Here is a 25101-nt window from a genome sequence, read left to right as displayed (position 1 = left end):
CCAGATGCCCGGATGCTCGGAAAATTTTGTAACGTAATGTCACGAACAAATCGTCAGCTGAAGCGAACAGCGTTGCCAAGTTCACATCATAATCTGTGTTCACATTTAATTAATCCGCTTTAGTATACGGATACATATGTATGAAACCAATAAAATGCAAGTAAATAAAGGATCATGCTGCATTTTATTATAACTAATTTTAATAATTGTATTAACTTAGTGCAAAATGTTTTAACAAGCCTTACTTCTCGAAGTCAACTTTCGTTAAAAGAAAATAAATAAAGCAGAGGTTTGTAGGCACACTGAATTTTATCAAATAAAAAAAAATCGGCACACTAAATACCCGAATATACAAAATACACTACACACGGTTACAAAACCATTACCTAACAGTTTAAAGCGTTTATTCAAATCTACCACCCTCCATATCTCCCGCATTTATCCCGCAAATGAGTTAACATAACACATTTTAAAAAGTTCAAGCTTTAGAAGCAGCTGATTTCCCCAATCGTCTTGAATTTTGCAATTGGTTCCTAAGTGCAGCAGAACTTTATTAACAAAGTGCTCTGGACGGATGAATGCTATTTTACTCGTGCTGGCATTTTAAACAGGTAAAAAACATAAGTATTGCTTTCTCAAAGACAATAAGTGCCTACCTAGGTTACACCAAAGTTTAGATTTACACTAAAGTTTACATTTATTATGTAAACTTTGGTTATACGCAATTGCATATTGAATAATAAACTGAAATACTAAAACTGTATTATTTAACATAATAAATTATAAAACGTGAAAACGTTAATAATATTAAAAATTATAAATTGTAATTAACCGTACATTCGAAAACAATCATCATCCCTATTCATTGGTGACACGATTTTCCTTTGATAAAAGACCGACAACTCTTTGCTCTACGTTGCATGGAATACGATCCTAGTAAAGTGCACACGTGCAAATTAGAAGGTTATTGACCTCGACACAGGTTGACCTAAGTCGGAAATACGTACCGNGTCTTTATATGAGGGAAAATATATAAATATGGCAACGTTGCATCTAGGGCACCTTGTTCACATCGTAGCCGTGCACAATATTGTGAACGTCAGCCGGTCAGTAACAGCCTGAAAAGGGGGTTAAATAATGATTTGAAAATATTTTTTTTCAGCTTAAATATGCATTTAATTTGTTTAATCACGCCATCGTGTTATACTCATTTTTCTCTATCTGCTCTTAAAATTAATGACATGACTGAATCACTATATGTATAAATAGCCAACACATCCGGTGAAGCTTCCGAGTATAAAATTTGACTCACCGCGATAGATAGTTCTATTTGTTTTTTTGAATTTGTTTGCTTTTTTAATTTTGTATTATTTTGTTTTGTTTTCCATTTTTATTATTTTTTATGCGTCTTCTTATTTTTATTTGAATAATCAAAAGATTGGACTACTGAACTTAGGAATAATACTCAGAATCGACAAAAATTTCATAACGCCCCACCCACCAGGGTCTTATGTACAGAATATAGCTCTTCTTGAACTACTACCATTATGTATAAATGTGACTCCTTTTGGGGACACTGCAGCTCTCTAAAGGTTAAGATGCCAAAAGAATATCATATCCACTATCCCTCTGTAAATGGGGATGGGGGATTTTGAAAAGAAAATTGTATAAGAAAAGTGTATCCACTTATTTTTTGAGGTTCTATCCCAATCATAGAGAGATAGTTTAAGAACATCATGTATAATATTTAAGTAGGCAAACAATACGGCCAGTGAAAAGGTTAGGGCGGATATTTTCAAGCTCATTCCATTTTTTTTTAGTTAAAAGGGCAACTTACGCACTTACGCAGAACATAGTGTTAAGAGTATAGTGTGTGTGTTGTTAGGAAAGAAATGTGTGAAGATAGAATTAATAAGAGTCATCTCAAATGATAAGGGTAAAATGTTTGAAAAATAATAATTACAGAGATGTTACAAATTATGTTCAGGCAAAACAATGATAGGAAAAACTGTTATAGGTGTATTTATACCGATCGAAATAACTCATTTAGAGGGAAAAAAAAAGAAAATTGTTACCTGGTCTTTTACAGGGGTTTATAATAAACGAAAATAAATAAATAAATAAATGCGTGAGCATGGGCGACGGAGGGTTGATTTGGGGGGTTGAAAAGTTATTATTAAAAATTGTATTATTGGGATTTCTGGCAAACAAAAAAGTGTTCAATACAGAAGTTGTAGATCACGCAAAAATCTACAACTTTTGTAGAGGTCACTTTTTAACATAACCTCAAAATTTCCGAGAAAAATGCGAAAAACAGGTTTTTTTCTGATTTTTCGTTTTTTATTTCTCATTTCCGCAAAAATAATTTAATTTTGACGAAACTTGGTGAAAGTATACTTTTCTGTGTCTTAAATAACCACAAATTTTTTTAGATCAAAAAAATTAAAAAGTTTCCGATATATGCATTTTTCCGATTTGAACCACTTTTTCTTCAAAGAAAAATTCTACTTAGAAAAATTATCGTATAGAGTTCTGCCGGTGATAATTTTTTTCATTTTGACATATACTTTTTGGTGAAATAAAAAAATCTGTAATCACAGTTCAAAAACATGCTCAAAAATGCAAAAAAAATGACAGCAATGAATTTTTCAGTAATTGTTGATAATTTGTTTTAATTTAAAAAAAAATCGAAAGACTGATTTACAAACACCATTCAATTGTACGGAAAAAATACAAAAAAAACTGTCTCATTGTTTGACCCAAAACTTTATTTTTGTACAGTATTGCTATAAACATAAGTCGTATAGTGAATAAATAAAATAAATAATTTTTTTCCCGTAGGATCGATTAGTGTACTTATTTTTTTTAAATTTTGTTGAATTCATAGATATACAGTGTGTTCAAGATAAGGATAGGATAGCATTAGGATCTAATAAACGGTAAGAGATACGATGTGGCTCAGATTAGAAAGATTGTGTTTTTTTATACCTAACAATATGCCGTTTAGAAAGTTTTAAAATTCCGGGTACTTCCGGAGATATCCGGAAAATCCCGAAATTTTGCAAAATTGTAAAATTTTTTATTTGAAAACGAATCTCAAATTATCCAGAGATAATTTATCATTTGTGCATTCGTAATGTAATTGTCGTTTGTGTAATTCGACTTAGATGTTTATAGCAATACTGTACAATAGCAATACTGTACAATAAAGTTTTGAGTCAAAAAATGACAGTTTTTTTTATTTTTTTTTTCCGTAGAATTGAATGGTGTAATCACTTTTTGATTTTTTTAAATTTAAACAAAAAAACAAAAAAAAAACAACAATAACTGAAAGACTCGTACAGATTTTTTTATTTCACCAAAAAGTAGGTATATGTTAAAACGAAAAAAAATATTACCAGCAGAGCTCTGTACGATGATTTTTTTAAGTAGAATTTTTCATTGAAAAAAAAGTGTTTCAGGCCGAAAAAATGAATATCAGAAACTTTCTGATTTTTTTATCTAAAAAAAATTGTGGTTATTTAAGACACAGAAAGGTATACTTTCACAGTTTCATTAAAATTAAATTATTTTTGCGGAAATAAGAAATAAAAAACGAAATATCAAAAAAAACAGTTTTTCGCATTTTCTCGGAAATTTTGAGGTTATGTTAAAAAGTGACCTCTACAGAAGTTGTAGATTTTTGCGTGATCTACAACTTCTGTATTGAATACTTTTTTGTTTGACGTCAACTTTCGCCAGTAATATAATTTTTAATAACTTTTCAACCCCCCAAATCAACCCTCCGCCGCCCCTGCCCACGCATTTATTTTTTTTAGGTTTATTATAAACCCTTTTACCATTTCCACTTATAAAAATCCAGGTAACAATTTTTTTTCTCCAAGTGTAATTTGTTGAACTAATTGTACATTTTCCGGTCTTGGCAAACTGATATTGATTAATCGATATATTTGAACTTCCTTCTTGGATGAATTTGAATATATTCTTATGAACAACAATTAATTGTATGACTATATTAGTTTTTTCTACCATCCTGTAGGCATATTGAATGGTATGAAATTTGGTAATATGTCACTTTTTTATTTTTGTCAACTTGAAAGATTTTTCAAAATTTGGAAAACTGACAGGCAATATATCGCATACCGATGGAAACTTCGCCGCCGGACTAGACGTGTCCTGCTTCTCGGGGCACAGTCCTTGGTAGTCGTACATCTTGGTGACCTTGTAAATACCCTCCTCCACCAGATAGCTCATAATATCCGACCGTATCTTCCCGAAAAAGTACCCAGTTTCCTGGAGGTGGTCGCTGATGATGACGAATCCATTGTCGTCTAGTAAGACGCAGTGTATTTCCTCAGACTCGCAGGTCCTCTTGCAGGCCATGTCACCACACTGAAAGAAAAACAGAGTTACCGAGACGTCCACGTTTTTCCGTGTCCGGTAATGGAGCTCGGTTATAGAATCAGAAGTGGGATGAACTTACGCTGGTTGTAATTTTCGTAAAAAGCGAATGCAGCGCGCTGTGGTAAAACTGGTAACCAACGACTGCTGCGGGTGCCTTCCTAGATGTTTCCTCTTTGAATATGGCATGGCTTACTGTGACTAAAATGTTGCTCTCGTTTCCTTTTGGAAAATTTGTAGAGGATTATTTAAAATTAGAAATTGGCTTATTTTCATATCAGAAATATCACTCACCAACTTCTTGAGGTACGGAGTAGACAAAGTTGCTGGGGTCGACGTAGTGGTGTTCGACCGCCCTTTTGTACCAAATCTCATCGATCGCCTTGTTGTGGAGGATTCGAAAATTACTGAAAATACATTTTTAACTCAATCGACTTAAGTTTTAATGCGTTGCTACTCACGGTTCGTCCTCGGGGTTCTCAATGTTTTGGGGGAAATTTTGCCACCTAGTTAGGCCACTGTGGGTCGCCATGAAGGCCACAACGATGCCGATTTTCCTAACAAGTTCGGCTCTGCTTGAAAAAGAATTGGTTTATTAACAAAACAGGAAAATATATTTGAAACATTGTAATTTGTATGAATTAGTTGGACAAATGGAAGTTCTGATTGAGGCGGACGAATATGTGTAGATGTTGTAAAAAATATTTAAAGAATTAAAATCTGCACCCTGTGGAAAAAAGAGATATCCTGAGCGGTCTGAAAATGGAAATGTATTTAAAGATCCTTTTTCTAAGCTGCGTGTTGGCATAAAATGGAATGTTACTTAAAAAAATGCAATATTCCTGGAAAAAATTGCTTTGTACAAAATTGCTATACAGTCTGTTTGATTATAAAGGCCCCGGTTACCCATTTTTGCACACCCTGTAAAGTATATACAAGGTGTTCCACCTAAGGTGATTCTTCTGTAACTCTGTAACTGTAAAATTTATAAAAAATGGTTTTAATAAAAGTTGTCTGGAATCATGTGGGCCATGTAAAGAAAATATTTTTAGCTTTACAGGGTGTTCCATTTCGCGTGGGCTCTACATAAGTTTGTTATTTTAAATGGAACACCATGTATATTATTGCGTTTTTGAATTTCTTGGTTAATATTAGGTTAGAGTTTATTAAATGTACATGGTGTTTAAAACTTACAGTTTTCCAGGTAATCAGTTGCTTTTTGAAAAAAATTACGATTTCAGCTCTCTAAATGACGCTAGATAGCGTCTAAACCGCAAAAGTTAAAAACCTGCAGTTTTTACAGTTCGTTTTGACATAAATTACTCTATCTTGTCATCTGCGAGCAAAACATGTATATTATTCAGACCCTAAAATACTGTGACCTACATTTAATAATCTTACTATAGTCTGTTTGGAAATGAAAGAGAGTAATAAAACCCCGAGATAAGAACCGGCCATGGGCGTGGTAATATTTCGTTTCAGGTAATTATCGGGTAACACTAATGCTAACAAAAATGACAGGGATTGGAAAATCGACTATCTACAGACTTTTAAAGGAAACAAAACTATGAACAAGATACTGTAAATCCCCCAAAATCATCTACAGGGAAGTCAAAAGTCGTTATAGATGATTTCTTCAAAAATGTCATTCGCAGAAAAGTACACTCATTTTATTTTATAAAAGAAATACCTACGCTAAACAAAATTTTAAGTGAACTTTCAGAGGACAACGATTTGCCAAAAATCAGTAGAAGCAAATTATGGGCCGTCTTACGAGAGTTGAATTTTTGCTGGGAAAAGCAGAATAGGAAGTCAGTTCTTATCGATAAAGATGAAATTATTTGTTGGCGAAGATCCTACTTAAGATCAATTAGAAAATTCCGTGACGAAGGGAGGAATATTTATTATCTAGACGAAACTTGGGTCAACGAGGGATATACTGTAACAAAAGTATGACAAGATAAAAATGTAAAAAGTTTTCGACAAGCATTTTTGGATGGACTTTCAACAGGGTTCAAGGCACCTTCAGGCAAAAGGCGAAGATTAATAGTGACACATATAGGTAGTGCCAGTGGTTTTGTAGATGGCGGTTTACTTTTATTTGAATCAAAAAATACAGGTGACTATCACGAAGACATGAACGCAGATGTTTTCGAAGAGTATTTTACACAGATGTTGGATCTTATTCCTCCGGGGTCTGTAATTGTCATGGATAATGCCAGTTACCATTCACGGCAGACCGAGCGGACGCCTACGACTGCTTGGAGGAAAGCCGATATAATTCAATGGTTATCCGGAAAAAAACATTTCTTTTGAAACAAATATGGTGAAAAAGAAACTTTTGACACTTGTCAATCTTAATAAAGATCAGAAAAAATATGTTATCGATGAAATGGCAACAAATCGCCAAATAACGGTACTACGGTTATCACTGTGAACTTAACCCAATCGAATTAGTCTGGGCGCAGGTAAAAGTAGATGTAGCGCGAAATAATACGACGTTTAAATTAAGTGACGTGAAAATTTTGTTAAAAAATTCCTTGGAACGAGTAACTGCAGATAACTGGCAAAGATGTACATCATGTACAAAAAGAAGAGGAAAAAATGTTGGAACTCGATAATTTAATTGACGTTACTGTGGAACCTATCGTTATCAATCTAAGAGACGAGGATAATTCATCAGAATATTCAGAGGATGAATTTTAATATACTACTTTTTTATTTTCTTTATTGTACATTTATACAACACTACATTTACTCACCATAATTTGAATTTTCAAAATACATATATTTTTGTGTGGAATAAAAGTCTATATTCATTAAATTTAAATAAATATTTTGATAATAATATTGAATAATTTTATTTGAATTACTAAAAACCCTCTTAACCTGGTTATGATGCTTAAAGTAGCCTCATGTTTTGAAATGCTGTTTTTATATTGTTTACTTGTAAGAGAAATGGACCGAGAAATTGAAACGGCATAGACAAAGACGGATTGTCGGGGATTAAATTTTAGCTACCTGCTACAATTTACTACAGTCCGATCGCACAAAGTTTTGTTAAAAGTACACCTCATCTATACCGATAAAACATAATATAAAAATATTGAATATAAGCACCAGTACTAAATTTATTTACGATTTGCATACATAATAAGCTTTTATTACTCTCTTTCATTTCTAAACAAACTATAGTTGAAAAACTTTTTTTTTCAAATGGAATGACCCTTATTAATTGTCATGGGTTAATGCAAAATTGAATGCCCTTTCGACTGATATAAGGTTGTCCATAGTTATCTTTAACAGTTTACCAGAAAAATCTGGTTCTTTTGTAAAGTCCGAAATAGTAGTTATGTAACAGAATGTTTTTCAACTCGTAAGATTATTAAATGTAGGTCCCAGTATTTCCGAGTCTAAATAACGTACACGTTTTGCTCACAGATGACAAGATAGAGTAATTTATGCCAAAACGAATTGTGAACACTGCAGGTTTCTAACTCTTATGGTTTAGGCGTTCTCTAGCTTCATTTAGAGAGCTGAAATCGTGATTTTTTTAAAAACAACTGATTTTCTCGAAAACGGTTAGTTTTAAACACCATGTACATTTAATAAACTCTACCTAATATTAACCAAGGAATTCTAAAATACAATAATATACAGGGTATTCCATTTAAAATAATAGAGTTATGTGGCGCCTACGCGAAATGGAACACCCTGTAAAGCTAAAAATATTTTCTTTATATGGCCGACATGATTCCGGGCAACTTTTATTAAAACCATTTTTTTAATAAATTTTACAGTTGCAGAGTTACAGAAGAATCCCTCTTAGCTGGAACACCCTGTATATTTTTAAAAGGGATATTATTTTCTTTATACTGACGCACAAATTTTTTTTTTCGTCACACTATATGAATGGTGACGTCATCGATATTTTCTTAAATGGAATTATAGGTATAATTTTTTTACATGTTTTGATAGATGTTTTTTATGCTCTTTCCAACCATATGAAATTTGTATGCCTTTGCATAACGAAATTTTTGAGAAAAAAAAACTTTCAGTCTTTGACTTTAGTTTACGGTGCTCAAAAACATCTTAAATCATTATGTAATTGACAAGCTTACTACAGTTATTTATTTATAAAATGAAGGTCGTGCTACGATATAAACATTTTTTTTTGCAATAACTAGGGGGTGTACCTTTACAATTCTATCAACTCTACAATTTTTTGGTGTAGCAATTCGGGGTAGGAAAGGAGCTTTAACTTTTTTCTTCTAAAATAGTTTGTCAACATTATTATTGCACAAAATAAGTTGTAAATGTAATACAAGTTCATAATTTGCATAAACATTAGTTCCTGTACTATTTTATGATTGTTTTTAAGCCTATGGTACGATTTTTCCTGTTTTAAATAATCAATATTTTATGCTGATAAGTCTGGCTGCTGGTATCAGCTTCACATAAAAATGCTCTAAATAATAAAGCTAATTGAAGATCGCATTTTCGATATGTTTGTCACTATGACATTCTTTTATATCGAACTCCTATAGTGTTAACATATTTCCCCCCCCCCATCAAGACACACACTTTTTTTTATTGAAAACAAACTGAATATACTGTACCTTGGTATCAAAGCCATCAATATAGACATGGGTCTTATTTTAAAAAAAGAAACTTATTAGACTATTTTCGGTTCAAATTAAATTCAGTCATAATTTGAAACAATGCTGAAACTTACCCGTTCTCTTCTTTAGTCGCAGTTGTTATATTTTGGTTGAACCAGGCAGTAATCTTGGCGTCCGCTACGACTTTACAGATCAATTTTCTGTCACCTGAAAATCAATTTGAGGTTAGTTTACAGCGTCGTCAATTGTATTGCTGCATTTGTAAAAGAAAATTAGAATTGGGCTTACATTCTTTTGTCCACTTCCATCCAGGTCCTTCCATCTTCCTCAAAAAATGCAAAAACTCTTCCTCGGGGTTCTCAAAGTATTCCCTGTCATCTAGGTAGCGACAATAATGCCTAAAATAGCGAAAAATTTGAATAGTTTTTAGTTTTTCATCTTTCATTACCGTTTCTGTCAAATCTAAATTTTGGTATTCCGCAAGGAACAACGTTAGGGCTCTAATCATTTCCTACAAACACACATCGCCATTTCGTACTCACCAGTCTGGGTGTATGGTCCAATTCCCGGTGAAGAACTGCGTGAGAGACCCTTTGATTTTATCATTAGACCTTATCCTGTGAATGTCATTCTCTACAGGGTGTTGCACCCTGTTGAAACCGTACTTGTGCGGCAATGCTATCACTAAACTAAACGGGGTGTCTTCTATGCCCATGTAAAAATAGTGCCTGGTCATCAATATTATCCTCCTCTAAAATAAAGATATTTTTTCGAAATGAATTTTATTTTATTTTATTTTTTTTCACTTACCATATCATCTATGTGAGACTTTACTCCGAGGGTGATATTTCCGGTTTCCTGCATTATAACTTTCCTTCTAAACTCCTTGACAACGTCGTCGAAGTCTCTAGGTTCATTTTCGTCGTCCAAAATCTCTACTTCTATCATATCAACTCTGTTATAGGCAGGTTTGAGAATTCCTTGGTACTAGTTACAAAAAAATAGTCATAAATATTTTTTTAAAATAAAGTAAGCATATTTTATTACCACAGGCCTCAGATCTGGATGTGTTAAGATGTACCCGTTATTAGTAACCAAAAATGCGTACCCATTCACCCCCAACTGAAAAAAAAATACTTTAATACCATTATTTAAACATATTTGGTAGTTCATACCGTGTAAGGCATCATCAGTCTTTGTATATATTCTATGGGGACATCCAAACCAGCCACACCCAATAAATTTGCCACCCTCTCCTGCAAAACAAGATAAAATATTATTCAGAGTGTAGTTTTGTCTTCATTTTTTTGTTTTATATGCGTAGGTACTTCTAAATCTAGCATCTACAATCTAAGAAGGTTCTTCTGTTGATAGAATCACTACTACACAGAAACTGGTCACAATCGCCTAAGGATGAACTATAGTTTGTAATCTATCAAAAGTAACGCTGGTCTAAAAATGAAACACTTGTCTAAATCGCTGGCCTAGGGCAAAACGCTGGTCTAATTTCACCAATGGTCTAAAAGTATCGTTCTAAGTACAAACGCTGATCTACCGTAGAGCGCGTAGTCTACAATTGTAACAAATTTTTAATTTGAGTGTACACGCTGGTCTACAGTAGAACGCTATTCTAAACCGTTGGCCTGGCACTAAATATTCACCAATGTCTAAAAAAGAATCTAAATACACACGCTGGTCTACAGTAGAGTGCGTAGCTCTAACAGATTACTCGACGGTCTAAATCGCTGGTCTAAAAAACAAATTTACGCTGACCTAAGAAAGTTTTATTTGGCTTTACCTCTCTGGTCACCGATATCCATATAGCTTCGTTGACTTGTATCTTTTCTGTTATGTTCTGAAGACATATCGTGTTACTATAGGTCTAATGGGGCACTGGACACATCAGAGTGTACCAGTGCGGTCGAGGGACTTACCTGTAGCGGTCGCTTGTCGTACACTGGCAGGGAGACGGACGTCATAAGGTGGTAGGTCTGGGTGTCCCCGTAGTTGTCTTGTTTCTGAAAAAAAGCAGTATTTACTAAATTTTCCACGGGTGTGAATACAGCAACGGTTTTTCAAATTATGATTTTCGTTCATGTGGTAATGCCTGTTAAAGTTTTCAACATTTATAGATTCAAATGACTCGAAAATCGGATTAATATACGGGGAATATATTTCCACTTCTCATACCTAAGGGTGGATGCCGCCCTTACGTGAATATTGTAAATTTATATATTATTTCATGATATCTGTGAAATTACTCTACGTGAATAGCTTAAATTATCCCCTTCTACAAAGTCCTGTATGTTTTTGTATATGCCCGGGCCGTATTAAGGGTGACAGCCACCCTTATGTATAAAAAATGCTTATCATGCATTACCACATAAACGAAAATCATAATCTGAAAAACCGTTGCTGGAAAACCGTTGCTATATTCACATCCGTAAATTTTCCTGTAAATTAAAAAACGTTTTTTTTTAACTGCTCAGAAAATCTTAAAGCAACACAGTACATATTAAAATGACACAGGATATGCATTAAAACTGTGCAGGACTAATTAAAACTACACAAGATTGATTAAAACTGCACAGGATTCATTAAAACTGCACAGGCTTCTAAAATGTACGTTTAAACTCACTGTTTTCTGTTGGTGAACGAACTTCTTGTCGATGGTGTCCGGCGAGAGCAGATGCCTTAATTTGCTGAATCCCAAGAATCTTTCTCTTTGTCTGTTCCTCTCGCGGTTAACCCACAACCAGTTGGTCAATTTGGGGTCGGTCACGTCCGCGTATACGGGACTCCAGGTGGCCTTTGGCTTCCTCGGTGCACTTAACACCATGGGACGAGCCATGACCGGGATGTAGTGTAAGACTTCTTCTCGGACTTCGGCGTAGGTGCTCAAGTGTACATAATAACCTAAAAAGATGTGCGAGATATCTGTAATAGCTATAATTGCAAGAGAAATAAACTATAAAAATAAGGTAAAGATTAAAAGAAAAACGAAAAATGGCTCGTGTCCACCGCTAAGTGTATGTATAATATACAGGGTGTAACTTTGAGTGGGGGTCATATTTATATAGACCTTTGACCTTTAGAAACATGAATCAATTGTTTATTTTTTCAAATTCCGTCCTGAACAATTGTTTTTTAACATTTTTTTTTTATTAATTTTTATACTCCGCCGCTGGACAATCTAGTGTGACCTCAAACAATGACACAACACCGCGCCTTAGTCGCGGCGTATGCACAATTAAGAACTGGGCATTGTTGTCAAATCTTATATTTAAAGGAAAGGTTATTATAAAACAAATTTCCACACCACTCGCCGTGAGGTACAGCTCTTTGGCGAGTTACTTTTGTTGAAAAATTAATTCCTTTAAATAACCTAGCAGAAAACTTCAGCAGCAATCAATAATAATAGATGAAATACTCGAAAATACATAAATAATCTATTTAGTGACCTGATTTTTTTAGTATGAAACTTAAAATTTTGTGGCTAATCTTCGAGTACTGGTATAGTCTTTCCGAAGTCAGTTGAACATGCAAAAAAACGCCAGGCAATAAAATTTAATGACTCATAGGCGTCCCTAAAAAAGTTTTCTGCTAAAGGTAAAAAATTATAATAATTTTGTATATAATGTGTAGAAAATTTCTATTATATGTTAATTTGGCCAACAACATATTTTAATTATTTATGTGCTCAAATAATTTTATTATATTGATGGTAAATAGAAGGTGCCTATAAAAAATTAAAATTACCTAAATCATACCAAATTCCGCATTGCTGCACTGCACTGGTGGGCAATTTGTCAACCACTTGTCAAAAGATGAGATTTATTATCCAGTAGCCCAATGCAGTTGTGTTTGATTTCGTTTGCCCGCGATCGCATTCTTCAACTGGGCGTATACATTTCTACCACCTCCATGTTTAGTTCGACCAGACTTGTAATATGGGAACAAGTTTTTCAAATATTTCAATGCTCAGTTACGTCAGCGACCGAACCTGGTACATACCGTCAACGTCTTAGTTCTTCAATTGATATCGGAAAGACTATACCAGAATCATCTTCCACGATTTAAAATTTCTCTTAAATGTTGAACCAATCATAAACATTTTCTTAATCGGTACTTATAAGTCGGAGTAATCTATCTGATACCGTCTTCTTTGCTCCTGACAAATAGGCTCTAACCATATCAACTCTTCTTGATTCGTGTACATACTTTTTCATAATATCATACACCTTGAAAAATTAAACCACAAAATTGCACTATACCGTCACTAACCAATGAAATAAATAACTTTATAAGATTATACACTTACACCACTCAAAGGCACTTTAAGAACACTGTCTCCTACAACGATAAAGTCGAAAACTAAACTAAAAATTTAACCAAATGAAACAATGAAGTATTCGGCTTGTTTTATACCAGGTGCGAAGATAGTCGGCGTATCCGCTTTCAAAGGCGCGATGCAACAGAACAGCGGGGGCTAACCTCTGTTGCACCTCGAAAACGTTCCGAACATAATGGAATTCTACTTAAATTTAAACTGTTCACGGTTTAATTTTGTTATTTTATTTATTTTGGATTAATTGATATGCACGGATTTGCTGCTGAGGTGGTTGAATAAGAAAAAGATTTGAAACATACTTTATTTCTGTACATACCAATTTTAATTATATTAAATCTACTGTACGTAGTGACAGTAGTATACGTCAGCTAAACTAGGTCAATGTTATTGACACTGAGATTCACAAGTTAAATACATACACTGCTTCAAAATAATAGTAGATTTAAGAAAATATATTTCATGCCAGTCAGATTAGCATTTTTATTTATTTATTATGTTTGTTTTTTAAAACAACAAAAAATAATTATTTTAAAACAATAATTTATTTACAATTAGTAACGTATCTACCTACCTATATTGGTTAATATTTAATAAATCATGTGAAAATGTGTTTTTTAATCCTCGGCGTTTCGTCCACATTAACATAAAAAAATATATGGTGACTTTAAAATAACACGTCGTTGTCATATTAAAGCAATCTGTTTTCACTAAAGTATTTTTCATTAGTTTCGCTGTCTAACAGTTGATTAAAAAAAAATTCACATTTATTTACATATCTGCGTACGCATATTAATTAATATTTAATAAATCATGTACAATTTTTTTAGAAATGATAAAATCAACAACAAAATTAAGGGTGAAAATTTTTTTAGTGATTTTTGAAAGGCTGTAATTTCGTGAATAATGGTCGTATCAAGAAAAAAAAAAGCGTCTTGAAGCTTGAATATTCTAGTTGAAAGTTTCCTTTCCTGAAAAATTTTATTCAGGAAAGGAAAACGGTTGTACCGATCGATATCAAACTTTACAGTTCTCATGGGCATGTATTGAGCTAAAAAAAACCTACAAACATTGGTACTTTTCGTAATATTTTCAAAGTAGTCGTTGATTTTCCAAAACAGCAGAAAAAGTCATTTTTTGCACGTTTTCAAATTAATACCGACTATAAAAAAAAATTCTCAAAGATACCAAAAGGCCCTTGAAGAGAATTGATTCAAGTTTCCAAAACCCATCTTTTACGTTTTAACCTTCCATTTTTCGGCTATATCTTGTTCTTTTTTCTGTAAACGATCTATTCACGGGTTTTCTGCATCATCTCACGTAATAAAGTACGTAGATAATGATGATTAAATTTTTAAAAACGAATTTTGTAAATCTCGGATTCGTGATCAGTGACCCCGAAAACCCCCGTATACCAAATTTGGCGCAAATGTGTTATTTTTTGAAAATTTGTTCGCTCGCCATCTTGAATTTTGCAAGATTGACCTCGAATTCGTGATCAGCGACCCCGAAAACCCCCTTATATCAAATTAGGCGCGAATGTATTATTTTTTGAAAATTTGGTTGGCCATCTTGGATCCACCATCTTGAATTTTGCAAAATTGACCTCGGATCCGTAATCAGCGACCCCGAAAACCCCCGTATTCCAAATTTGGCGCGAATCTGTTATTTCTTAAAAATTCGTGATACCTGACTTTAATTGACCTGTTTTTTGATGTTAGAAAACGAACCATCAATTCTGACCGCGGAATCATGTTCGGCCGGGTCTTAACCATATAAATGAACATTTGAATATAGAAAAAAATATTGTATTTTTCGTGCATTTTTGCCATTTTTGACTTGTTTTTTGAGAAAAAAAACTGACTTCACTTAATGTTACACCCTGTATATCTTAATCCATGCGTAAAGAGTTATCTTAATCCGATACCTTGATTGGCGCAGGCCATCCATTTCACGTCTCTGACGTCGGAAACTTCTCTACCAATGAGGTAAGTGAATACTCTGGCCTTGGCCTTCATATGATCAGACAAGTTACCCCAGTTGTATTTTTCGAAAATTTCTTTGTAATTGTATTGGACGCCGTCAGTCACCAACATGATGGCTTGGCTGCAGTTGGCTCCTGAAAAATAACAAACGGGTTGTCGAGTGAGAAGAACATTACCACCTAAACTACAAAACTTCACATTTAACGTACCATTGTGTAGTAGCCACACATAAGTTGTTTTTTTCAGTGTCTAATTGTAAATGATAGTATGGCATTTGCATTGTTGTTGGTTTGATTTAACAAATACAACAGCTGTTACAGATTAATTGCTTCATACGTGTGATACGTGTTTATTGTCTTGCATCTCAGTATGTATTGTGTGATAAAATATCAGTTCACTATTTCGGTCTCTCGAGAGATAAAGATACGTTGTGGTTTCGGTGTTCGCTAATTTTATGAAGTGACGTCATACGCGAACATTTAATGCCCTTAATCTGGATAGTAATAGACAGAGTTATCAAGGAATTTTACCTTTCTGATTCTCCCTGTATTCTTGAAGCAGCTCAAAAGCTGTTATGAGCGCCAGAGAGAAGTTAGCAATCTGTTCCGTCTTGAAGTTTGTCATGCTCTCTTTCAACACCCTAACATTAGCCAAATTTGCCTGTAAAAGAGACGGTACAATCGAGTGTAACAAGAAGATCTACCAACCTGGACCAATTTCTTGTCGAAACACTCCACCAAGGGATCTGTAGTGTTGCTGAAAGTGTATATGTTAACGTAATCGTTATTTCCTAAAGTGTCTAATATGTTATGGACCACATGTCTAGCTATCTCTCTCCTCATCCCTGTCATGGACCCAGATCTGTCGACTAGGATGACGACGTCCTTCGGTGAAGCCGCCGCTTCGATGTACCAGGATCTTGTCCGGCAATCGAATAGATCTATGGGTTCCTGGGACCAAATCATGGCTGAAAATCCATGTCGTTAACGGGAAAATAAATGGGATTTGGTAACGTACCTGGAAATTGTCTCATGAACCCTGTGGAACTACAAAAATACTGCCATGACAGTGTTGGGTCATTGTTGTAGTTGTTTTTGAAGAAGTGGTCTAATTTTTCCGACCAGTATATGCCAAATATGACGTCTGTCGCTAAAAGATGCAAAACATGGTTATATTTACACTAATTTGTTACCTTCCAAGGGTGCTTACATCTTTCGTAAACGTTACTAGGCACGTGGACGGCACTGTAGTTGGTATTCACGGGAATATTATAAAATTGTCTGTTTCTGTACAAAGGCAACTTTGATTTGTCCTGCTTCTTCGTCTCCCTGGCTTGCGGATCTTTTTTCGTTCCATCGCTGACCTGGAACCAGAAATATTACCTCAAGGAACTGTTACCGAGCCCTTGCTGCATTTTTAAGTATTAAAACGACTTTCATTTACCTCTGGTGGTTCTTCGGATTTTTCTTCTTTCGCGGAACTGTCCTCGGGTGAATCCTGATTCTGATCCTGGTCCTGTTGGTATCCGTCTACTTCCTCGGGTTGGACCATCGCCTGGTACTGACCTCCTAGGTGGTTCGCGGATATGAAGGAGTCGTCGTAGCGGAGTTCTTGAGGTTCTAGATCTGATTCCTTTACAAAACAAATATGTATCTTTGCTCTGTGCAGGTTTGGCGATACTTACCTTCGTAGTTTCTTCAGTGGAGGTGTTTTCCAGAGAATTTTTCAGGTTTTTGGCGTTGTAGAATTGAAAGTCGTCTGTGACTTTGCTTTCTTTCTCGTCCTGAGCCGATTCTTCTGCTTCGTGGGCGATTCTCTGATAAAAAAAGTTTAGGTTACTTTCGATCGAAGATAACGTCGTATTCTCACCTTGACTATCTCTATTTTCTGTTTCATCATGTTGGAAATGTTTTCGTGTATATTCCTCAAAAGGGCATCCCCCTTCTCAACTATAACGGTGGTGTCTTTATAGCTCTAAAAAATTATAATATATTTTTTTTCTAGAGATACTCATTACCGAGCCCATTACTTACATCTTTGACCTTAGTTTTCCTAGTAACCAATTCGCCGAAATGCCAAAGCTCTCCTCCCAATTTTTGGGCCCAGTTCCTAACTCTAAAACAAAAGTGGTGCGATTTGTTTTTCTCTGTTAATGTCATCTCAAAAAATTTGTGTCGTTGGTTAGGATAATGATGTATATAGGGTCATACTTTTAGGCTGGCTTCCTTGGATGAAAATAAGGTGACTTAAATCAATTTACTTTAGTATAGTCTTTCCGAAGTCAGTTGAACATGTATAAAAACTCCTAGCAATACAATTTAATGAGTTTCATAAGCGTCCCTTAAAAAGTTTTTTGTTAAAGATAGAAAATAATAATTTATATATAGTGTGTAGAAAATTTCTATTGCATGTTCATTTGGCTAACAACATAAACTAGTGGAAAAAATTAAGGGATCAAATAAAAAATCTTAATTTTTGGCGATTTTTCAAATGGCTGTATCTTTCATAAAAATGGTCGTATTGGAGTAAAAGAAAGCAATTTGGAGTTTGAAGTTTCTAATTTTTGGATCTTGCAAAAAATTTTTTTTCAAGTAACACGTATCGCGCAGTCTTAATGAATCATCGAAAAAAATTTTTTCGAAATTTTTTTCGATCTTATTTTTGGTGTACGGACTTGAAAAAAATGTTTCCAACTTAACCACCTTATGGATTAGATAGGTTGTTCATTTAGCTTCAATTTCTTTTTTTTTTTTTTTAATCTCGATACGACCATTTCTCGCTGTGCTATCGGACTTTGAATGTTGTCTTTGTTCATCGATATCTCAGAAACCAATGGTTACACAGAAAATCGACGGTGGGTTTCAGAAACTTGAATGAATTCTCTACAAGGTCCTGGCACGGTTTTTTAGAAAAAAAAAATTATCCTTATCATGACTGAAAAATCGTAAAAAATAGGACTTTTAGGGGTCTTCTAGAAAATCACGTGCCACATTCAGAATATTGGGAAACTGACTAATGTTAAGTGTGCCTTTTTTTGTTTCATTCGATTGAATTTTTTAAAAAATTAAAGAATCACGTTTTTTTGCCTTTAAATGCTCATAATCTGTAAAAAAATGAAAAAAACATTTTTTTCCTGATTTTTTTTACATTCTTATTGCAGAAAGCGTTCGAAATTTTGAAAAAAAAACATTTTTTTTTAAACCGTGCCAGGACCTTGTAGAGAATTCATTCAAGTTTCTGAAACCCACCGTCGATTTTCTGTGCAACCATTGGTTTCTGAGATATCGATGAGCAAAGAGAAAATGATTTCATTCAAAGTCCGATAGCTCATCGGGAAATGGTCGTATCGAGACCAAAAAAAAAAAGAAATTGAAGCTAAATGAACAACCTATCTGATCCATAAGGTGGTTAAGTTGGAACATTTTTTTTCAAGTCCGTACACCAAAAATGAAATCGAAAAAAGTTTCGAAAAATTTTTTTTCATGATACTCATTAAGATTGCGCGATACGTGTTACTTGAAACTTTTTTTTGTAAGATCCAAAAATTAGAAACATCAAGCCTCAAATTGCCTTTTTTACTCCAATACGACCATTTTTATCAAAGATACAGCCAAAAATCGCCGAAAATTAAATTTTTTTTTTATTCCTTAATTTTTTTCACTAGTGTATTTTAATTATTTATGTCCTCTAACAAATTTATTATATTGATGGTAAATTTTGGTTATGACAAATCAAAAAACATATACATTACATATCATTAAAATATATTACTGCACTGCACTGCTAGGCAATTTGGCAAGAACTGAAATTTATGGCTAGTAGCCCGGTGCGACTGTGTTTGTACGCCGTTTGCTCGCGCGCATTCTTCTACTGGGCGTATACATTTCTACCACCTCCACGTTTAGTTCGACCAGACCTGTATATAGATATGGCTAAAAAGTAAAAAACTTTCCAGGTTGCAAATTTGAAATTAAAAAAAAAATGATAGATTTCAATGTATTATTATGAAATCTACCATGAAAAAAATCAGTGCGATTGTGGAATATGCTCGGGATCGTCCAGACCAATAATTAGTTAATTTGTTTATAAGGCCATAACTTTTAAATTATTCAACATTTCGTGTGAGTTATTAGACAGTGATAAGGAATGTGAGGATGCGTTGCCAAAACGTTCTGGTAATAATAACGCAGTTTATAAATGTTTAATTCAAAGGTCATAAATAAACTTCTTCTGTTTATAACATTTGATCTAATCAATATTTTTTGACGCTCGAGGGCTAGTTTTGTAAGTCTTTTGAAGACGAAAAAAAAAAGTTTTCTCTGGGAAATGAACGAAAAACGTGAATTTACCTAAAAATTATACAGTTAACCAGCCTGTAAACAATCTTCCCCTCATTTTTATGACTGTGGAAACTAATATGTTAATGTACATAATAGTTAGCATCTTTATTGATAAATTCAGCTTGTCGAAATAAATAGTCGCGAAATGGTCATTTCCCAGCTCTTTTTCCTGGCCTATTAGTTTCCTATATCTTTGTACAACGATATGTAAATTCTAAAGTATCTCTCCTCTATTTAAAGACGGTACGTTGATATAAAAATGAGTCTATTCCTGTTCTTTCTAATGTGAAATATAGGCAACTCCAACACCCGATTCCTAGTCTTAACGACTTGTATTTCATAGAACCCAAATATGTTTCAGCAAGCGATATATAAATACTCGGTGAGAAATTTTACCGCTAAGCAATGATTTTTATTGCCGTTTCAAACACGCTTGGATGTTAGCTGTTAATTCGTCAGGTCCCTGGCAATAGATATGCTCTTGTATACGTTTCGCTGACTGTGTAATTGATTTCTGTATACGAATTTCCTTTCAAACAATTCGGGAAATGAGACAATTGTTGATATTTTGGATTCCGCGCAAATACCATTCCGACTCGTTTCGGCAATTAAAATTTGGATCGATATTAACGACAAGCGGTACCGGCGTAACATAGACCGCGCGTAAAGCGTTCTCCCATACAGCAAATAATATTTTACAAATGTTATTTGTCAAATGTTTCCTAAACTAAACGTTTTAGAAATGTTTTTAAATCGTTGCTGAGGCCACAGAAGCAACATTCTGAAAACGGTAACAGATGGTTCAGATTTGATTAAAATAAATATTTTCTAAATATTTCTCAATATTTAAATAAATATGTGCTTAAACTTTAATTTAGTATATTGACAGTGTTTCATTAAATATTATTAAAATGTTTTGAAACATGTACAAGAGCATTATTTTAATAAACAAACAAAAAAACTGTAATACTTAAAAATTAAAGGATGAAGAAAACCCCAAATTTTTAGGTGATTTTCAAAAGGCTGTAACTTGGCGAAAAATGGTAGAGCAATAAAAAAAGCAATTTAAAGCTAGTTTTTTAGTTTCAGGATCTGAAAGTAAAATATTTTTATCCTTGATCACCATCATAGGAAATCCATCGAATCGAATTTCAAAATTTTTGCTTCTTTTTCGAAAGGTACACGGCTTCAATCCTTGTCACCTCACCTGCGGAATTTCTGTGCTGAATGAAAATGTTGGTAATTCGCAAGGACATTTAAATAAAGATGTCCTTGGTAATTCAGTTTTACATATCAAAAACTCAAGCATGTGAATGGTACGAAGCATTCAAACATGGTCGAGAGGTGGTTGATATTTGCCACGTTTTTGTCGTCCTTCAACGTCTTCAACTTAAGAAAACATCGATAAATTGAAATAACCTTGCTTGCAAACCGTCATTATAGTTCCAGAGAGCTGGCATATGAACTACATACAGGGTGGGTCACTCGGTGGTCCATTAGTGTGAGAAAGTAAAATAACTCCCTTGTTATTCGTAATACAGAAAAAAAGTTTATATAAAAGATGTACAGAATCAAAAAAACTGAAGGCCAAAATTAATTTGAAATATACAGGGTGACTAGTAAAAACGGGACACGCCAAATATTACATTTTTTAAATGGAACACCCTGTACTTTTTTAAACATATGGATTTCTGAGAAAATTCTATATATGGCAATATAAACAGTTTAATATTTTAGTGCGGGGTTGCCATGTTATGTGGAAAATTCTTTGAATTTTGGAAAAAACATGACCTCGAAGTAGTTGTATTAACTCAACTACTAACACTTGGAGCAAAAATATTTAACAGAGTTATAGACAAATGTTATGCAAAGGCTCCTATATTAGCTAATATCGCTGTCTTATAAAGAGTATTTTTTATAATAGGATCATTTTAAGAAAATTCAAACTTGATTTTCTAAACTTTTCAAATGGAACACCCTGTATTTTATTGTTCTGTTTTATTCACATATTACTCCACTTCAACTTTTATTAAGTATCTGCTACACCTTAAGTTGTTAGTTTTTAAGATATGGCAACATTTCTGGAAAAACCTAATTTTTATTTTCGGTCGCACGAAATGGCTTTGGAAAAAACTGTCACTTTGTGTCAACGTGTCAGTTCATAATTTATCATTTCATTTTGAGTTAATTTTATTAGTTAATATTTATTTGTGGTATTCTATAAAATAATAAAAATTAAGTTCTTTGGGAAATGTTGCTCGGTATATCTTAAAAATTAACAATTTTAGATATAGAACATGCTTAATAAATGTTGAAGTGGACCGATATGTGAATAAAATAGAACAATAAAATACAGGGTGTTCCATTTGAAAAATTTTAGAAAATCAAGATAAACTTTCCAAAAATAATTGTATTATAAAAAATGCCCTGTATAAAGTATAGATATTAGCTGATGTAGGAGTCTTTGCCTAACATTTGCCTATAACTCTGTCAAATATTTTTGCTCCAAGTGTTAGTAGTTGAAAGTTAATATAACTTCTTCATGGTCATGTTTTTTCCAAAATTCGAAGAATTTTCTACATAACTTGGCAACCCCGCGCTAAAATGATAAACTGTTTATATTGCCGTATATAGAATATTCTCGGAAATCCATATGTTAAAAAAAATTTAATATTTGGCTGTCCCGTTTTTACTCATCACCCCGTATGTATCAAATTAATTTTGTAGTTTAGGTTTCTTGATTCTGTATAACTTTTATATAATCTTTTTTTCTGTATTATGAGTTATTTTATTTTCTCATACTAATGGCCCACCCTGTATATCTCACGAATCAGTTCGCAACATTTTAGTTGATGTTTCGGGTATGAAACGCGTCGCAGCACGGTTGGTTCCAAAAGACATGCTTGAAAAATTTAATTTGGACCTAATGAGCCAAAACTAAAAAAAGCACGGCAGTCGATCAAAAATTGAAGTCATGTTGACTGTTTTCACACAGAATTCCTTCCAAATGGAGAAACAGTCAACAAAGAATATTATCTGGGCATTATGAAGCGTTTAAGAGAGAGTATCCTCCGCAAAAGACTAGATTTATGGAAGGAGAATTCTTGGATTTGGCACCACGATAACGCATCATCACACAAAGCAAAAATTGTGAATGAATTATTGACTAAAAACTCAACTAATGTCGTCGAGCAGCCAACAGATTTGCCGGATATGGTTTCTGCTAACTTTTTCCTCTCCCAAACTCAAACTATCACTTCGTGGAACATATTTCGAGTTAATGGAAGCCATAAAACAAAAATCGCTGAAGGAGCTGAAGTCCATACCGGAATGTGCATTTACAAAGTGCTTTGACGATTGGTTCGTTCATTGAATAAAGTGTATTGCATCAAATGGAGTCTATTTTGAAGGAAGCTGAGAGTTGCTTTCGCTGTACAGCAAGAATAAAACGCTCTCAACGGTAATAATAAAGAATTTTATTGAAAACTAATGTATAGAAAACTTGTATAGGAAAAAACGTGTTGACGGGATGAGTGTTCGTTGGAGAGTCTCTGTGTGTTGAGTCGGTCGTAAGTATATGAGTACGCATCTGGTGGCCGGCGCCAGTAGACCCTTCTTGGAACGCTGGCGGCGTCCTGCTGGCGCTCTTGACGTAATGCTTAAAAATGGGTCACTTGCGAACATGTGTACCCACAAGGCAAAATAAATTTTGATGATTAATTAATATACAGTGTGTCCCGGGATGGGGTACCGCACATAAACTTTTTTATTGTTGATTTTTCGAGAAAAAGTTATTCTTGATAAAAAGTTTTGCTTATCTTGGGAAGTCATGGGCAGTAATCAAATATGTAATACAACATACAGGGCGTATAAAAAATGTGAAAGTTTCCCTAAGTAAAGTGCTTTTAATTTTTGTTTTCGTTAAAAACTGTGTTCGACAAACTTGTTCGAGAACTCAAGAAATGCTTAAATAGGTATGGGGTTTAGTCAGAAAATAACAATAATCACATTTTGCATATAAAAAGACGCCGCAATTTTTAACTATCTTACATATCACATAATTACGATGGATATTGCTTTACCAATGTCAAAGTCAACATATTTATTTTTATTAACTGCTCGCCGAATAATTTTTATTAATAATGCTGAACTTGGAACAACGAATTTATGTGGTGAAATGTTATGAATCGGTAATGTTTCATATCGATATGCAATACAAATTTTTATTGAAAAGTATCCAAATGTAGGTAACTGTAACTCCTAGAGCAGTTCGCAGGCTAATTTAAAAAACTCGATACCACTGGTGATGTAAAGAATATTAAAAAGAAAGAATACAATGATAACGATGCTGCTTTTGTAGTAATTATGGACTCTGTACAAGACAGTCCAAAGATGTCACTCAGGAAAAGGTAAGAAAACATAGATATTAGCAGATCTCGTATTCAAAGAATTTTAGTATACAACAAAATCTATCCATTGAAACCAATGTTTATTCATAAATTACTTAATAGAGATTATGCTCTGATTGAAAACAGATTTTTTCATCGCAATATTTTATTTACTGACAAATCAACATTCACAATTAATGACGTGGTTTCCTCAGAAAATTGTAGATAGTGGGCTAAAGATAATCCAAATTTTCGAATGATAACTAATAGTTAAATATTTAAAAAAGTAAATGTCTCGTGTGGCATAATGTGTCGTAAAATAATTGGTCCTTACTATTTGGAAGAAAATCTTAATCAAAATTCGTATTTGAAAATTCTCAGTAGTTTTGTTTTGGCAGAAATAGATAGGGAAAATTTAGAGTTTAGAGTTTAGAAGCAAACTAATATTTCAACAATACGGATGCCCTGCACATTCCACATTTATAGTAAGAAACTGGCTTGACGTTCACTTCCCGAACAAGTGGATCGCACGCTATGGACCAATACCTTGGCCTGCACGGGCACCCGACTTGTCCCCATTAGAATTTCTTATGGAGATACCTAAAGCAAAAGTGTATTCAAACGATTTTGATGATAACATTGATCACATCAATATACTTTTCACATACATCCCTTACAAGTTCTGTTAAATGATTACAATTGTTAGGGAAATTATCAAATTGATGTTCATGCAAATTTTCAAATATGTTCACATTCAAAAAGTTTTTTAATAGATGATACACAATTTTAGTTTTCTGTAGCTTGGGTGTAGGCTGATGTTTTTATAGTTATTAAAAATTATATATACAGGGTGGTCGCGACGTAATGGGCCAAAATTCATGGGTAGATTCCCCAAGTAAAAATATTGCGATTTAGCCGAACTTACCTTAGTCCAAAAGTTGATAGTTAAAGAGATACAGGGTGTTCAATGTAAAATATTATTTCAGTTTTTTTAATTTATTCCTTAACAAATGCAAA

At 33.7% G+C, this 25101-nt stretch overlaps 1 protein-coding gene across 1 annotated transcript in view; it reads right to left on the bottom strand.

The window, feature by feature from the left end:
* LOC108914181 (voltage-dependent calcium channel subunit alpha-2/delta-3) overlaps positions 1-17515 on the bottom strand; it is a 26408-nt gene extending 8893 nt beyond the window's left edge. Inside the window, exons 1-21 of the mRNA XM_018719917.2 lie at positions 17390-17515; positions 17226-17330; positions 17041-17172; positions 16800-16988; positions 16566-16719; positions 16374-16505; positions 16064-16323; positions 15887-16016; positions 15299-15490; positions 11662-11939; positions 10958-11041; positions 10199-10279; positions 10071-10145; positions 9834-10010; positions 9566-9774; positions 9312-9421; positions 9137-9230; positions 4863-4973; positions 4696-4808; positions 4484-4623; positions 4144-4392 (exon numbers count right to left, since the gene is read on the bottom strand). Of these exons, the coding sequence (XP_018575433.1) occupies positions 4144-4392; positions 4484-4623; positions 4696-4808; positions 4863-4973; positions 9137-9230; positions 9312-9421; positions 9566-9774; positions 9834-10010; positions 10071-10145; positions 10199-10279; positions 10958-11041; positions 11662-11939; positions 15299-15490; positions 15887-16016; positions 16064-16323; positions 16374-16505; positions 16566-16719; positions 16800-16988; positions 17041-17172; positions 17226-17330; positions 17390-17515 (3141 nt within the window). The remainder of the gene's footprint in view (positions 1-4143; positions 4393-4483; positions 4624-4695; positions 4809-4862; positions 4974-9136; positions 9231-9311; positions 9422-9565; positions 9775-9833; positions 10011-10070; positions 10146-10198; positions 10280-10957; positions 11042-11661; positions 11940-15298; positions 15491-15886; positions 16017-16063; positions 16324-16373; positions 16506-16565; positions 16720-16799; positions 16989-17040; positions 17173-17225; positions 17331-17389) is intronic.
* Positions 17516-25101: the final 7586 nt, after the last annotated feature.

Source organism: Anoplophora glabripennis, unplaced genomic scaffold (assembly GCF_000390285.2).
Source record: "Anoplophora glabripennis isolate ALB-LARVAE unplaced genomic scaffold, Agla_2.0 scaffold1080, whole genome shotgun sequence".
Taxonomy (NCBI): Eukaryota; Metazoa; Arthropoda; class Insecta; order Coleoptera; family Cerambycidae; genus Anoplophora; species Anoplophora glabripennis.
This window is presented reverse-complemented; position numbering and strand designations above follow the sequence as displayed.